Source organism: Vanessa atalanta, chromosome 2, assembly GCF_905147765.1.
Source record: "Vanessa atalanta chromosome 2, ilVanAtal1.2, whole genome shotgun sequence".
In the NCBI taxonomy this organism is placed as follows: domain Eukaryota; kingdom Metazoa; phylum Arthropoda; class Insecta; order Lepidoptera; family Nymphalidae; genus Vanessa; species Vanessa atalanta.
The window spans coordinates 3,622,591-3,640,611 of record NC_061872.1 but is presented as its reverse complement, the minus strand read 5'-3'; the positions used below and the strand labels follow the sequence as shown (position 1 = coordinate 3,640,611).

At 33.1% G+C, this 18,021-nt stretch overlaps 1 protein-coding gene across 2 annotated transcripts; it reads right to left on the bottom strand.

The window, feature by feature from the left end:
- Window positions 1-4,682: 4,682 nt before the first annotated feature.
- Window positions 4,683-15,822, bottom strand: LOC125071205 (inosine-uridine preferring nucleoside hydrolase-like). 2 transcript variants are annotated; one of them, XM_047681330.1, is made up of 8 exons: window positions 15,763-15,822; window positions 11,391-11,486; window positions 10,452-10,551; window positions 7,507-7,675; window positions 6,552-6,668; window positions 6,015-6,151; window positions 5,455-5,641; window positions 4,683-5,038 (listed from the first exon to the last, which is right to left on the bottom strand). In XM_047681330.1, the coding sequence occupies exons 1-8, from the start codon at window positions 15,774-15,776 to the stop codon at window positions 4,914-4,916; spliced, it is 945 nt and encodes a 314-aa protein (XP_047537286.1). In that variant the 5' UTR covers window positions 15,777-15,822; the 3' UTR covers window positions 4,683-4,913. The 2 variants fall into 2 exon arrangements, with proteins under 2 accessions (XP_047537286.1, XP_047537282.1); XM_047681326.1 differs by lacking the exon at window positions 15,763-15,822 and adding an exon at window positions 13,156-13,270.
- Between the last annotated feature and the right edge of the window lie 2,199 nt (window positions 15,823-18,021).

Genomic DNA, 18,021 nt, shown 5'->3' with positions numbered 1-18,021 from the left:
TTAATTCATTAAACTAGATTTTAAATAACAGTGTTATAACTTATTTATAAGTATTCTGGCATTTACGGGCTGCTAATGCTAAAAAAATGCTAATGCTAAAATGTATTTATGTGTGTATGTATACTCTATTGCAATGGCAATAGGAAAGAACCAAATCAAATCGTACTTTTCAATATCACGAGTGTTTTGTTGATATGTCCGCTTTATGATTTACTACAAACAAAGTCAAAGTCAAAGTCAAAAATCTTTATTCAATATAGAAGTGTTTGCACTTGCTTATTGATTGTCAAAAATCTACCACCGGTTCGGAATTTAGCACCTCGGACCTGAGAAGAACCGGCGAAAGAAACTCAGCGGGATATATTTTTTTTCATTTTTTTTAACCATTTTCCATGTAGGTACAATGATAAGTATATATTAGTTGTTTGAAACAGCCTGGAGGCGATCATTTCATTCCCAAGGTGTGCAGTCAACTAAAAAGTCATTAGTGTTGTAATATCCTTTAGCACACAAACGCTCTTTAACGACTCTTTTGAATTTTATAATTGAATAATTTTGAACGTTTTCTGGGATCCTGTTGTAAAAACGTATACATTGCCCCAAAAAAGAGTTACTAACCCTGTGTAATCGGGTACTTGGAGTAACAAGTTTATTCTTGTTCCTAGTGTTAATAGAATGTACGTCACAATTTCTGGGAAAATCATTTATGTTTTTGCGTACAAACATAACATTATCAAAAACAAATTGAGAAGCGACAGTCATTATTTTAATTTCTTTAAATTTACCTCTTAACGAATCTTTTGGGACCAGGTTATAAATTGCACGAATAGCCCTCTTCTGCAGTACAAAAATAGTATTAATGTCAGCTGCATTACCCCAGAGTAGGATGCCATACGACATTATACTATGGAAATAACTGAAGTACACAAGGCGTGCCGTATCCACATCAGTCAAAAGTCTAATTTTTTTTACCGCATAGGCTGCAGAGCTAAGTCTATTCGCCAATTTATTTATATGGGGGCCCCATTGGAGCTTAGAGTCTATTGTCATACCAAGGAACTCTGTTGATTCTAAAACATCTAATGCTTCCCCGTTTAAACGTACACTCGTTTTGACACATCTTACATTGGGAGTAGTGAATTTAATACATTTAGTCTTTTTACTATTTAACATTAAATTATTAACACTAAACCAATTTACTATTTCAGAGAGAGTATTGTTCACATCGTCATATATTGAAAGACGTCTTTTTATTTTAAAAATTAAAGAAGTATCATCAGCAAACAATACTATCTCGAGTTTATCACCTAGGAGATGTGGCAGGTCATTTATATAAACAAGGAAGAGAAATGGTCCAAGAATTGATCCTTGAGGGACCCCCACAGTAACTGGAGACCCGGGAGATCTCTTTCCATTTACATCAACCCTCTGAATGCGATTGCTCAGATACGAAATCAGAAGACTGAGTGCAGTGTCCCTAATTCCATAATGACGTAGCTTCCTGACCAAAGTTTCGTGTTGCACACAATCAAAGGCCTTAGATAAATCACAAAATATCCCTAAGGCATCCTGTGACTCCTCCCAGGCCCTGTAAATATTTTTAACGAGCTCAACACCAGCGTCAGTTGTCGAGCGACCCCTTGTAAATCCAAATTGTTTCTTGTGTAGCAACTTGTTATTGTTAAAATGTACTAGCATTTGATTTAGTAACAACTTTTCAAAGATCTTGCTAAGAGTTGGTAGTACAGAGATGGGCCTATAGTTGTTGGGGTCTGATGTACTACCTGATTTAAATATTGGTAATACTCTACTATGTTTCATGAGGTCAGGAAACACGCCACTAAGGACAAACAGTTCTTGATTAATATATCTTCACTTTTATTATAACAATATTTCACTTAACTAAGTAAATCCACTTAAATTTGACTTTCAAAGTAACGAAAACAGTTTTGCCGACATTCGAAACGCCCTTTTTCGATAAACGAACGATTAAAATGGAGGCTTCACTAAGGATGTTCGCTAAACGAATGGAGAATGAATAAATTTTTTACAGATAAAAAATATATTATTTTAGTTTTAACATACAGATTAGATTTTTTTTTTTAAATATTCATTTATTTAATTGGTTATAAAATGGATTATAATATAATATAGAAAAATAATATATAATATAGAAAGTTACATATTGTTCGTTAAAAATTTTATTAGCTTATAGAGTAAGGTATGGACAAAAATTTAAAAAGAATTAATTCATTTTACAGAAATAAATAATCTTAAAATATACTTTTATGCCGAGCCCGATGGCCGAGATGGCCCAGTGGTTAGAACGCGTGCATCTTAACTGATGATTTCGGGTTCAAACCCAGGCAGGCACCACTGCATTTTCATGTGCTTAATTTGTCTTTATAATTCATCTCGTGCTCGGCAGTGCAGGAAAACATAGTGAGGAAACCTGCATGTATCTAATTTCAACGAAATTCTGCCACATGTGTATTCCACCAACGAGCATTGTAGCAGCGTGGTGGAATATGCTCCAAACCTTCTCCTCAAAGGGAGAGGAGGCCTTTAGCCTAGCAGTGGGAAATTTACAGGCTGCTAATGCTAAAATGCTAATTTAATAAATTCCGTACATATAATTCGTGCTGTTCAGTAAAGTATTAAATAAGAAATAAATATACCAGTGACAATTCTTTATTAGATCGATGACTTAAGTTTCGAATAGTTTTCGAGTTAATTTCGAGTAGTTTTAGTTTTAAAATAGATTTGTATAACATTACTAACAGTATTTAAAACGGGATATTTACCATATTTTTTATTTTTATTCGATGGAGCTCGATATTTCGACCTTATCTACGAATGTCTTGTTCACGTAATTAATTAATTAAAAATCTTGTATAACACTGATTTATTTCTTCAGCTCTAACTGGGAATTAATTACAAAAATGTCAGCGCCAGGTTAAGAAAATAATATTTTATACACATTGGAAAGCACTCATAGATATTGTCTGTTTTTTTCTCGAAAGCTATATTCGTATCTAAATACAGAAAATCACTAAATTGTTTGCTGTCTTTTTCTCACGTGTGAGTTTTAAAAGGATAGCGAGTGTTTTAGTTCTATCAAATCGGATTAAGAGATTGTGTACAGCAAAATCGAATTGGATTGCAGGTAAAATCAATCAAATCAACGAAAGGTAAATTGTATGAGAACGGATTTACCGATTCATATATTCGAGTTCATAAGTTATAACTGTTGATAAAGATCCATTAACTTTAACTTATATGTTAATTAAGTTACGCCAATAATTAAAATTAAATTACATATAACAAAAAAATAACATTAATAAATATAGATTATAAAAAGCGTAAAGCAAGCTGCACGTGAAATATCGGTCATGGTCTCATTTTGAAGAGATCCAGCCGTAGATGTGCTGAAAATTTATGAAGATTCTTGATTACAATTAACTAAATTGTTTTTAGCATTAGCATTAGCCTGTAAATTTTCCCACAGCTGGGCTAAAGGCCTCCTCTCCCTTTGAAGAGAAGGTATGGAGCATATTCCACCACGCTCCTCCAATGCGGGTTTGCGGAATACACATGTGGCAGAATTTCGTTGAAATTAGACACATGCAGGTTTCCTCACGATGTTTTCCTTCACCGCCGAGCACGAGATGAATTATAAACACAAATTAAGCACATGAAAATTCAGTGGTGCCTGCCCGGGTTTAACCACTGGGCCATCTCGGCTCTTAAAATACTAAATTGTTTTTTTTTTTCTTTATGGCATTGGTTGGCGGACGAGCATATGGGCCTGATGGTAAGTGGTCACCACCGCCCATAGACAAAGGCGCTGTAAGAAATATTAACCATTCCTTACATCACCTATGCGCCACCAACCTTGGGAACTAAGATGTTATCTCCCTTGTGCCTGTGATTACACTGGCTCACTCACCCTTCTAACCGGAACACAACAATACAGTGTACTGTTATACTATAGATTTAAATTTAAATTTGTACAATAATTTGATACTTAGTTAAAATGTGTATTTGAAAGGCGTCTTGTAGGCGACCAGTTTATATGGGCAGTGGTGACCATTTATTCACATCAGTTTTTCACGATCGACATTCCCAAGTGATGATACCATTATAAAAATTGACGATAAATATTTTAATCAAATAAACTTATTTATTGATTGAATCCTGTCTTTTCCAGCTTTAGAGAAAGGGAAAATACATATTTTATCCATAGATTAACAGTAGAGAACGACCTCCGTGATCGAGTAGTGTATACACTCAGAGGTCCCGGGTTCCATTACCGGCCGAGTCGATGTAGAATAAGTTCATTAGTTTTCTATTTTGTCTTGGGTCTGGGTGTTTGTGGTACCATCGATACATCTGATTTCCATAACACAAGTGCTTTAGCTACTTACATTGGGATCAGAGTAATGTATGTGATGTCCAATATTTATTATATTATTTGTTATTATTCTTCACAATAAATATTTATAGCAAGAGTTGTCAACGCCATCTGTTGCAATTGATCACAACTACTGCGCACCATCGCTAAAGTTACGTGGTAATGTGGATAAATATTTATATAATAAATTTATTTCTAGATGTCGCTGAAGGTCCTTAAATGTTATCAGATATTATTATGCTGTGTTGAAAAAAAAAAAAACAAGATATAAATATTAAAACTGTAACATCACAAAGTTTATTTAAAGGCGTTTAATATTCGAGGCTTATCTTGATAAGTAAAGTATACATTTTCATTCGACTCATGCATGTTTCCTGACGAATTTCTTCTCCGCGGAGTTCTAGGTGAATAATAATTATTAAAATGAAAATTCATTGGTGCTTGCTTGGGTTTGAGCCCATAAACATCATTTTTTAGTAATGTTGTGGTAGAAATGAAATTAATCTAGTGCAAATATATCTAGTAAAAATTTTCTATATTCTTCAGTTCTCACTGAATAAACTATTCTGACATTAGCCTTTTCTTTTTCCACGAACGTATTTGTAGTCACACCTCTTTTATCGCCTGTAAATAAAACATACATCATTAACAGCCTGTAAATTTCGCACTGCTGGGCTAAAGCCTGCTCCCCTTTTGAGGAAAAGGTTTGGAGCATATTCCACCACGCTGCTCCAATGCGGGCTGGTGAACACACGTGTGGCAGAATTTCTTTTAAATTAGACACGTGCTTTTTTTTCACCGCCGAGCACGAGATTAATTATAAGCACAAATTAAGCACTGTTGCAATTTTTTTGAAATACTATGTACCTGTCTATCATTATTAAATAAATAAAGCCTCTTGAAGGATAGGCTTTAGGATAACTCCAGCACACTGTTTCAATGCGGGTTAACAAGTGAGAGAATTTTATAAGAATGTAAATTTAGGCATATTTAAGACAGTGATATTGACAAAAAAACAATAAAGAATATTAAAACATTACCACATAATATTATGTCGTTTTTAGAGAACTTGTATTCGTCAACTAAATCAGGCTTAACGGCTAAAGCTACGGTTGCAGGGTCGAGGGCCTGCCACCTATCATCTGTTTTCAAAGATATTTTTTCATACAAATTTTGTGCTCTCATGATATCTGTATTGATTGCTCCTAATACTTCTTCTCTCCAAGTCTGAAAATTTAGAGGGATTATTTTAAAAGTACACATTTATTAATCTTATTGCACGTAAATACTTTTCAACAGGATCCCTAACTAGGAACCTTCCTTGTCTGGTGAGATTAACACCCATAGGGAGTAGTGGAGATAGACTTCATGGTTGCAAGGGCAGCAAACAGTTGCAGTTATTATTAGTCATAATATAGATTTATGAATATAACTTAAAAAAACAATACCACGTGATGATGTCACGAGCGAAACCCACCTAATAATTGTCTTGAGCCTTTTTGATTATTCTTTATAATTTATTTAGTATCTAATTAAATTCAAAATTATGATTTTTTCTATATTTTAGAATATTACTTTTAACTAAACTCTACCAACAAACCTTGGAAAAATTTAAAAAGCGTTTGGTTTGGGAGAACGGGAATATAGTCACTTTATCCGGTGTTGCGCTTTGAGCGATAATGTGATAGGCTTCAACGTCCATGTGTGCATTGAACTCTGCATTTGATATGTCTTCACCTGAAAAATATATACATTTTAATTTTTAAGGATCCAGCATATTCGTATCTAATAAGGTGTGGTACCTATCTCATTCTCCAGATACTAGGTATCGGGCAGAGTTTAAATCAATACAATTTCGATTTAAAAATTAATTATTCTATACTTGTTTCAGATATAATTGCAAGGAAAAACAATTACTTACGAAAGTACGCTTTGGAATACGGATCGTCATTGTATGTTTAAGCAATAAATCTGTATATATTGGACTCGTGACAGCAATTTAGTCATTTTAGAACCAAAATTATAGGATATCTGAGTTCTTTTATTAGTTTTATTGGCAGTTCATTACCGATAATATTAGCTTAAAATACACTGTGCCATTGACAATTTGATAGAATCATGGAATTCTCAAACTTACTATGTATGTGTCCAGCACCAATGTACAAATGTGATAATCGGTTAAGGAAGTTGGGGTCCAATTTAATAGCCAATGCAACGTTGGTTAGTGCGCCTATTGTAATCACTGTTAGGTGACCTGCAAAAAAAATTTTAGTAGTATCATAATATGCTGATTTTGATAGAGAAGTTGATTTCAATCAAAGGTTAAGCTAAAGACAAATTTGTCCATATAGCCTATCTTGTTCTTGGTAATAATTCTTCAACATCCAATTAATTAAAAATGCAGAAAAGAACTATCCGAACTATTTACAATATTAGCTCTAGGGCATCATTACGCGAAATAGGTATATTAACGGCTGCTTCACAATATATTTATGATAATATAATGTTTATAAAGAAGTATATACAAAAGTATTCCATAAAAGCTGATATAAATACAATTAATACAAGAAATAAGAATAAACTTGTAATCCCTACTTCGTTTGCATACGGTAAAGAGAACGTTTTTGAACGGCAATGGTATACGCATATATAATAAGATACCGGGAAATGTAACCAATTTACCATTTACGAAATTTAAAAAGTTTATTAAGACTAAATTAATAAATAAGTCCTATTGTTCATTAAAAGAGTACTTTTTAGAAAAAGACGCCTGGATTTATGCTCGGGTTCCATCACAGGACACTAATTATATTGTAAAAAAACAGCACTGTAAATCTGTTTATTTGAAAAGAGCAACTATGCAAGTTTCTTGCCGTTTCTTCTCGCTGGAGGTTGCTTTACGAAACAGTGGTAGTATTTTAATATTGACGATTCAAAAACGTTTCGTTGTGAAGTTTACTTGAATAAAATTGATTTGATTTGATAATATTCTCTCGTTTGTTTCGTACTGCTGTTTTTTTATACATTACAATAGTTCTTTATGTTTTCGTATATTTAAGTTTTAGTCTTAAGTATGTAAAATCTAAATATACCTTCATAAGTTTTGGATAATTCAATGAGCGCTGACGTTGCATCTTGCTCCTTAGCAGGTATAAGATCTGATAATACTTCGCCAATATCACCTAAACCATCTTTTCCGTAATAATCCCCAGCATCAGGCGTCGTCACCAGTGAAGATTTTGCACCTCTGTATATAGGAACCTAGAATTGTTTAGTATAAATTTAATTCACATTCATTTCCAAAATTACGTTTTAGAAATGTATATCATTTGCTAATACTAGTAGTTAATGGTTACTTCAGTGAATAGATTAAGATCACATGGAAGCTTAGCTTAAACAACTATCGCTCATGTATAACCCTCGCCAATGCACCGCTAAAGCGGAAACAGATATAGTTGTCACATACGCAGCGACCGTTCACATATTCGCAGCTGTACAGTGTCCAATACTGATACTGTAGAGTAATACGCTAAATTCGCTAAAAGTTCAACGCGTAATGAAATAATCTTTTTATCATATCACGGTCGTTTTATGCTTTTCGAATTTGTAGTTCTACAGTGCGATGAATATAAACGCTGCATTAAAACGAACCAAAACAAACGGTTACTTGTTTTAAAGATGTCATGGACTTTAAATTGATGATAATGTCAAGGTAATTTCAATAAAAGACGAATGGGACGTATTTATTTAACAGCTTGTAAACTAAAGTATACGTTTTATGCAATGTATTTATATATATGTATATACATACAATTTAGGGTGTCCCAAGACATAAGGGCAATTTTTTTTTCGCGCAATCAATTACGCATACCCTCTATTTTTATTTGAATTGACCTCATTGACTCAAATAATAAATATTTTTGCGATTGGACAACGATAACCCGTGCCGATTCGATGCCGAACTTTTGATATGAAAATTTTGTACTGACTTACTGTAGGAGGAATTAAGAACTTAATTTTTATTACTTAATCAAAACTCCAATACACCCAAATACTATATTATTTATTCATTTATATTGAAAAATATTACTTTTTACATTTGTATTTTTGAGCCAGGATAAATTCTCCGCTGTTCTTGTACGCAACCTAATAAATAATATTTTTATTCCTTTTCTCGCATTAATCACTCTTTCGGCTACATCGTGCTGTATAAGATTTTCTCTATAGTTCTGTATTTTATCAGCATTAATACTTTTCCAGTTTTCTCGGAACTTTTTATAGAGCGGAATATCAGGGCTTGTAGTTACTTGACTGATTTTCGCTTCAAATATTCTTTTTAAGACCAATTCATACCGGTGATATCGGCAAGCGAAAAATAGCATTTCTCTGTTCAGCTTCTGTTCAAGAAGCACACGATTGCCGTTTATACAACTTGTATTAATTGAAGCAGTAGTATCATAACAAAGAATTTGCGCTTTATCCAAGCTGCCTGTGCTTGTTTACTTCCAGTCTCGGTCCAGAAATAAGTTATCATCTGTTTTCATAATAAATAACTATAAGAAGACGTTCTTCTTTTGATTTCTGAGCATTTAAACTAGGCAAACGCTTGCTATTCCAATGAACAAACACAACTTCCGGTACCTTACGTTGGATATCAATTTTTATGGCTTCAGCGTGTTCTTTCCGTTTCTCTGTGCAGATTCTTCGGACGGAAGACTTACTTATCGGATATTCACAAATATTATATCCAAGTACTTCAATAGTTGCTTCAAGAATGAACACAGAATCTCTCATACTCAATTGACACCTATCTAGCGCTGCTACTAATTTTGGACTAATAAAATTTCTACAGGGGTGTTTTGCTGGGTTATGTGTTCTTGACAAGCTTCTGTACGTCCTCTTGTAAATCTAAGTTTTAATTAGATTCAGATGATGAGTCGTATTGTAACGGTACATAAGATGACTTCGAAGGAGTCAGCTCAGACAAATTTTTAGCACGTCGTTTTTCATTCTGCGATGGTTCTCAGAACTTTTCGCTCTTTCCTCTATATCAGTCTATTTTTATCCAATCTGAGTAACCAGGTCGGCCTGATTCTCTTTGCTGGAACGAGGAAAGAATGTTTATAACATTCTTTCCTCGTTTATTTTAATAATTGTAGTGCATCGGCGTATGTAATATGAAACTATTTAGCTAAATTGTTCACAATTTCTTGACGGCGCTGCTACACGTCTAGTGTCCTTTGTGGATTTTTTTGAAAGTCCCTTCAAATTTATGATACAATTAGGCAAATACTTAGTAGGAATATGCGCCTTTTCCCAATAGATAATGCACTCGCGAATATTGAGATTTGCGCTTTCATTGAGAATTAAATTCACTTCGAAGATATTGTAAAATAAAATTGATAGAACTGGTCCATTAGATGAAAGTTTTGAACCCGTTATTTGATGTTTTAATTCCCCTATTAAAAATGTAGAACTGCGAAATTGCACTGACACGTTGACTGATTAAAGTTCAAGTATTTTTTTTGTACCGCTGACAGGATATTTCATGGTGAGCGGTTTCATTTAAAATTTGCAAGAGCTTAGCAGCAGTGGTATATTTTATACTAGTTTCCAACTGCAGGGGCTATCTATGTGTAAGGGAGGATAAAAATTATGTGCTATGGCAGACTACAATTTATCGGTGTGCCAAATTTATTTTAGACCCAATCAGCTATTCTCGCACGAGTGAGTAACATAAACCCATTCATAGAACTTTCGCAATTTATAATATTACTAAGACTTCTTAGTCAAAGGGCAAATCCTTGAAATTACGTTTCATTCCGAAAAAACACGGCCATATTTTTTAAATAGTTTCGCATTTTGGGCAAAAATATTTCGAAGATGATCTGCCTCAGATTTATTCATATATTGGACGCCATTGAGGTATTAAAGCTGATGTTCGTTATTTACTTGGTGTTAGTTATGACGTTTAGTTTTATTTAATATAGGTATATTATTATCAGTAAATCAAATTTGATTACAAGTAAATACTTACGTCCTGTCTTTTAGCGACTTTTAGTATTCGCTGATTGTTTGTACAGACGTTGTTTTCATTTGTGTTACCGTTTCCGGTTGATAAACCAATTAGTTTAGGCCTAAAAATTAATAATTAAATTTTTAGTATGCATTAGTATTCAGATCCATCATTAAATATATGTTCAAGCGTTATAAAAGTCATAAGCTATATTTGTTTGTTGCGAGTTGATAAGGCTGTAAAACCAAAAGTCGTAGGATAAAACTTCAAGGTGAACTTGAAAAAAGTTATGGAAGTTATCCTTCGAAGAAAATCTAGCTGTATAGAGTTTATGTCCAGTACTGGATTTTGTGTGGGCTGTATTTACTCGTTCGTGTATAGAAAAATTCCCAATCCGATCATTATGATATCAGATTGAGGGATTAGAGAGTAGTCTTGGGTTTCGCCGTATACATGTTATATAGAATATCGCCCTCGTATTTCCAACTGCTGCTATAGAAAGGATATGATCTCAATAATACTTACGGCTAACTTCACACTTAATATTAAGTTTTGAAGTCTATGATGCTTTCTGCTCCCAAAAATTAATACTTAGTATCGTTGTTTTTTGACTAGAAGCATGAGTGAGGCAATTTAACTACAGGCACAGGGACGTAACAATTTAGTTCCCAAGGTTGGTGACGCATTGACAATGTAAGGAATGTGTAACAATTCTTACAGCGCCAATCTAAATGTGACCATTTACCCTAAAATAGCCCAACCTCTCGTTCCCTTACCTATATCATAAAAACAAAACAAACATATTGCTCTTTGTCCAAATTTAATCCATGATCTTTAGTTCAATGGAATCTTCATTCATAATATCAACTAAAACTAATAATTTGTTTTATATGGCAATCGATTTCCCCTTCAAAGTCATTTGATTTATTACTCAACAACAAAATATAATACATGAGTCACCCATGAAAGTGTTTTTCGTATAGAAGAGCCAAAAATATTGCCAACGCATCGTCACCGCCTGCGTCGTTGTCAATTATTATTTTTGGAGAAGTGTCTCTGAAAAAAAAGTCAAGTGTAAATATCATAGTACAGTCAGCGTCATATGTTAGAATATTACGTGTTAGAGTGAGAGGTACAATGTAAGAGCGAGATCATAAAAGTGTAGTAAAGAAGGAGACAGCAGGAGAGATAGCTATGAAAGGGTAAGCGAGGTGGATGATAAGATATAACGGCGGCACAACGGATATAAGAACAACGTACTCTTTTATAAAAGCTAAGGAAATTATACAAATTGTGGATACCATCAACCCACCTGGCCTAGTAGCCTACATATAGTATTAAGAATAATTCACTCAATTATCTAATAATTTGAAGTGTTCTCCTATAGATAGCAGAATTACAAGAAAATAACAAAAAGAAGGAGACATAATCTAAGGAAATTTACCATCTCTCTCGTTTTGAGCAGCTTATGTGTCTTTTGTTTTATGCCCATGTACGCAATCATCTATAATAATGTTATAAACGCAAAAGTAACTGTCTGTTTGTTACACCTTCACGGTTAAACTACGGAACCGAATTTGATAAAATTTCGTACGAAGCTAGCTTGAACATTGACTTTTTAAAAACAAATCCAACGACAGCTCCCTCTAAATTAGAGGTTTATAATTGTTACGTTTTTATTAAGCCTTAAGCCGTATCTTTTGACTAAGTTTATGCTTGTTTAGTTTCTATTATTATTGTTATTAATTTAAGAGTGTATTACTTTTATTGTAATTCAATAGTGCTGTAAATACCTGTAGTGGTGTATCACACTGCATTGGTCCGTGTACTTTTGATTGAATTATATTTGTGAATATGCCGATGGTGTTTCAAATAAATAAATAAATCACGAGCGAAATTTGCTACATTGTAAATAAGTTAACCCGTCTTGGTGATTGGTTAAAAAGTAGAGTCATCAAACGATATAATAATATTATGATAATAGTAATAAACACATATGATATAATAATATTATGATAATAGTAATAAACTATGTTGAGAAACGTCTCGATAACGATGGTAGAATATAAACTTCATTTCATGAATACAACAGAATTATGTATGTGGAGAAACAAATATAAATACGTTTTATATGGTACCTACGATTGGAAAGTTCGTTGTGAATACAGGAATTTCACGATGGCTGTCACTATTATATATCATCAAAAAAGCTTACGTTGTACGAAAAACAAAACGGTGTGAATTCAATATCATACAATTTCCTTATGTCAATGAACATCCACACCAAATATAAAAGGACTACTAAATGACACCATTATCATTTTATTTTTCATTTATTTTTATTTTTTTTATTCTAGTATTTTTAAGGGGCCTTTATATGTCGGCCCCATCGTTACACGCTAAATTAAGTCAAAATTAGTTCAACAAGTATGACTAAATCAGTTTGAGAGAATCACTAACAAATTCATAGATTTTAATTGCTGAAATACTCGTAGGGTTACTAAGGATAGAATTAAAAGCACCAATATTAAACAAATTTAAATTTAGTTCATATTTTAGTGTTGTATTATGTCTTAAAGTACAATTGTAAAAAAACAACGGCTCATAGTATGTTAGGTTAGGTTAGTGTGTATGAAATATATCTTAAATTGACCCGTTGCATAAAATCAATATCTCTACGTTTATTATATCTAGTAAAATATACATAATTTATTTCAATACTTACATAACAGAACTACAAGATGTTGGATATGCAAAACCCATTAACAAAACAAATATGTAATATTTAATCATTTTTATTATCACTATTACGAACTCTCGGTAGAACGTCCGATAAGACACTGACTTGGAGTCTTTTCAATATCGACGGAGCGCATTTACATCATACAAACTGGAACGCTTATTAAATTCAATGAAACGATTATTAATTTAGACATGGGTAAAATTTATCTTAATCGCGTATGAAGGGAGAGCCGAGATGGCCCAGTTTAGAACCATCTTAACCGATGATTTCGGGTTCAAAACCAGGCAGACTTTACTGAATTTACATGTGCTTTATTTGTGTTTATAATTCATCTCGTGCTCGGCGCTTAAGGAAAACATCGTGAGGAAACCTGCATGTTTCTAATTTCAACGAAATTCTGCCACATGTGTATTCCACCAACCCGCTTTGGAGCAGCGTGGTGAAATATGTTCCAAGCCTTCTCCTCAAAGGAAGAGGAGATCTGAGCTCAGAAGTGGGATATGAAGCATTTAAATATGCGTTAGCGACTCGAACTCGAAACAAAATTATATATCGGTGGAGTAAACATTCCATTCGATCCTGTAGTAGCTTCATTAAATGCGTACAATCACTCCATACTATTTATATAATACTTAGTTAAAGTAATTTTAGTTTGTAGAAGCATGGACTTTGAGGGATAGAAGACGTTGAAGATTTCGTTTTATCCTACATAACGTCGTCTTGTCGCAGGACGACTGACGTAACGCATCATTATGATGGATAACGAAAGAATCTTTCCTAAAGAGCTAATATATTTATATGGTGGAAAATAAAGAAAAGCATACGAATTTAGTTATTACATTTTCTATATTTATTATTTCGGGCTGGGTATAATGATATGTCAAAGGTACATCGATACTGACTGATCTGATCGATATTAACTGCGTCATTAGCAGTTTTATTTTTGATCCAAATTTAGTCCGACACAGGTTTGAAATTTTTTTTGTATTACTCATAATTTCTAATTTGACCATCCAAGCCCAGTTGAAGTAATTACTGTATATTGCCGCACTTCATTACCCCAAAACAATAATAAACAAAAGGCAGACAGACTTAAAGCCATCAAGACATTCTCTGCCAGCCTTTATTCTAACCAAATATTCACGACTTTTTGTTACATACAGTATCCAACTCCAATGTTGTCCCATGTCAAAAGTGCTCTGGTCACCAGCGACGTCTTTACCCTATAAAATTAGTCATGATAATGGTCGATGAACTGATACAGGTCCCCTGGAATTAGAACGTACCCTAGTGTGCTACATACGTTGACACTTCGACCCCGTCTGGTATTAGGGAAACAATGTACCTTACAAATATTCGTCCCTTATTCCAATTTGTAGCTTAAACGATTTTTATCTAAATAAATTTCTTTGGTATGAAGCGCCTAACCCAATATGCGTCGCGTATTTGAACAAAGACACGCACACAGTTGCAATATCCGTTAAATAATAAATACGTTTAAATGTGTTAGTGAGTGTTATGCATATCATACATTAAAAATACCATATTATTGTCTATTATTTTGGTTATTTGTGTCTATGATTTAAATGAAAGATATATGATTTATTTATTTCCTTTAACAATTTATCTAAAATGTATTTCTATTGGAAATATTTTCATCCCGACAAATTAATGTAAAAATAAAAAACAAATTATCTCAAAATCTAAACGAGTTTATATACCGAAACGATGGTGTTTGCTTAGTATTAAAATTTTAAATGTATTTAATATTCGAAACGAATCGCGTTACAATGAATAAGGATGTAAAATTGAAAATTGAATTCTTTATTTAAAAAATATAAAAGGAAAATATGGTACCTACTCCAAAGACAAAGGTCTTAAAAGCAGTCTAATAACAAAGAAATGTATTTAAATCACGCTGAACTTGTACGGCGTTACTCATAAACGTCGTTTGGCGAGTCACCAGTTAAGCAATCTTTGTCTTCTTCTACCGAATGTGAAATTAATCATGAGAAAAGAGATAAATCAATGTTTAACAACGATGCATGTAAGTAAGGCCTTGTGATATTACACATCCATAAGTGAAAAGTTTTATGAAAAAGAACACGCGAGCCTTCCAATGCTCGTATATAATTTGTAGCATCGGACATCCTACGATAATTATCATAATCAATATTTTATCCATAATTATATCATCTCGGAAAATAGTTTAGTGCCATCTATCGGCCAACTCTAGCACCGCGCTCATCGGCCAACAAATCAAACAACGCGCTCTTCCCCAAACTCCCGTTACATATTTCCGTCCCATGACCTAAAGCACATGAACTGAATTTATTTAAAATAATAAACCTAACCTAACGAAAAAATATTTAACATCTTGTATTAATAAAACAAATACTTTATAATTACTCAGTTAATCTTAAAAATTCAAATAAAATAAAACAAATTACAATTCGCGCCAATAATAACTGATCGAGAACTCTGAAGGAGAGTAATGGCGGTTCAACTCAGATTAGCGCGCTTTTGTTTTTTTTTTTTACTTCTAACCAGTTCTACATATTAATAAAAAAAAAAAACATATGTACACACCCATCACGTTGCATTTTGTATGAAACACTGTTATACGCGATTCGAACACGTTCGGTCACACAAAACGGTTTGACTGAATGAGCTGTCTCATTATCGAAACTATAAATAGATAACGATAAAGTATTAGACGCTTATACGTTCTTTGTTTACGTTAATATTTAGAGCGTATATTAAAATTTTAATATTATATTTAACAAATGTAATTTAAATTTATTTTCTTATGTCTTGAAATAGGGTTAAAGTTCATTGAACCGAACTTTAACACAATATGCAAAATAGAAAATATCTTTTGCGTGGGTAAGTACTACAGCCAGTGATATGATATCGACGCGATACGTCTTGGGAGTGATGCGAGTATGATGTCTAGATCAAATTAGAGTGCAACGTTTTGTTTGTAACAGTATAGTGAAACGTTTATGACGCATGAATGTATACAAGCACACACACGCACACCCAGTCCACATTTATGTGTACCGAGATGCTTTTTCCTTTATTTGATATAATTTATTTATTTATAACTAAAACAAAATCACAAATGTGTCTCAAATTGTGTAAAATTAATAATTATAATGTAATGATATTAGGATTAAAGCAAAAGTGCTACTATATTGGAGCGCCTGATAATTTTAAATAGCAACACGAAGCGCTTCTGTGTAACTTACATTTTGATTTCAAGTCCAATTATTATGTACACTGTTTGACAGTGATAAGCGATCTGACCGGCGTCATGGGCGTTAATACACTTTTTTTTTAAGTTTTCCAAATTCACCTGTTTTATTTCGTCAAGTCTTCTATACAACCTGTATTTAAGAAGCCGGGCAAGTTCGTGCCATTTGATTTGACCAATGAACGCGATGCTAGAGTTGGCCGTTGGGTGGTACCAACTTCTGAGAACATATAATGTTCATGTTTCCTATTACCGAGGCGAGATATCAGATGTTAAGACATTTGTGGGTAATTCTTCTAATTTATATCGGTTACGCTACGTTCCCGATTTTATTCTTCACAGTTATAAATTTCAGCTAAATCGCTGTTCATCAGTGACACCTAATCCATTAAAAAAAAGGAAATAGGGCTAGAGCTGAGATGGCGCAGTGGTTAGAACTCGTGCATTTTAACCGATTATTGTGGGTTTAAACCCAGGCAAGCACCACATGTGTATCCACTAAGTCGCATTGGTGTAGCGTGGTGGAATATGCTCCAAACCTTCTCCTTAAAGGGAGAGGAGGCCTTAACCCAGCAGTGGGAAATCAACAGGCTGTCAATGTATGTAAAAATGTACTTGGGCTATTCTACTACTTTATAACAGTTATGAAACATTTTCGATTCTATTTCGATCCTATTCCGACCAAACCGCAACATTTCCTATTCGACCAACAATGTCCATTATTTGTAAAATAGATAAATGGCAAAACGACAGAGATATATTACACTGCGATTCGATTACGACAAGGTGAAATTTTGTTAGCAGAATTGGCTCTCACAAAAATCTAATATTTTTCATTGGTTTTATAGGGTACATCGGTTATCTGTATCTGCATGAGCTCGCCACAAATGATGTATACGTCATTTTGTCACTTTATGACAAAAAAGTCAAAATAAATACTTTTATTTTTGGTAATCAGAAGAAACAAAAAATAAAGATGTTGATTATGTCTTTTTGCGTTATTTTTATTAAATTTATTATTTCTTAAATGATCTTATAAGTGGAATAATATGTATGGTTAACGTATTATTCCAAAATGTACTTTGGCCCTTTTATGATCAGACTACATAATTATGTTTTATACCTACGATCATATCATTTATATTGGTATCCGAATAGACGCTAAGCCTTATAATAAATATGACACTTTTGACGAAATTAAAGTTTGAAGGTCACCCTGTTTTGGATGATATCTTGAAACGAAGATTGTCACAAATATCAAAACTATTTTTTTTATTAAATTTTAATTTATGTCTTGATAATAATCAGTTAGCTATATATTATAAACATTATTTATAAGTACTGTTTATATCTAATAAAGCAATTGTGGTAAGATAAGTTAAGTTAATAAGATAAGTTTTGTTATTGCACGAAAATAATAAGTAGAATATGACGTAAAAAAATCCTGCTGAGTTTCTTCTTAGGTCCGAGGTATTTGTTTCTGAACCGGTGGTCCATTTTTGTCTATCAATAAGTGTAACGCTTCAATATTGATTAAAAATGTTTGAGCTTGACTGTATATTGTATAGAAGGAGTTACAAAAATAACTATAA

What these genes read in the sequence shown, in the direction of transcription:
- LOC125071205 (XM_047681326.1), bottom strand. Translation starts at nt 13,223, where the DNA reads ATGATTAAATATTACATATTTGTTTTGTTAATGGGTTTTGCATATCCA. An exon ending in AAGTCGCTAAAAGACAGGAC is followed by an intron (nt 7,676 to 10,451) that starts GTAAGTATTTAC and finishes AAACAATTCTAG; the next exon opens with GTTCCTATATACAGAGGTGC. An exon ending in GCTTTTTAAATTTTTCCAAG is followed by an intron (nt 5,642 to 6,014) that starts GTTTGTTGGTAG and finishes CTAAATTTTCAG; the next exon opens with ACTTGGAGAGAAGAAGTATT.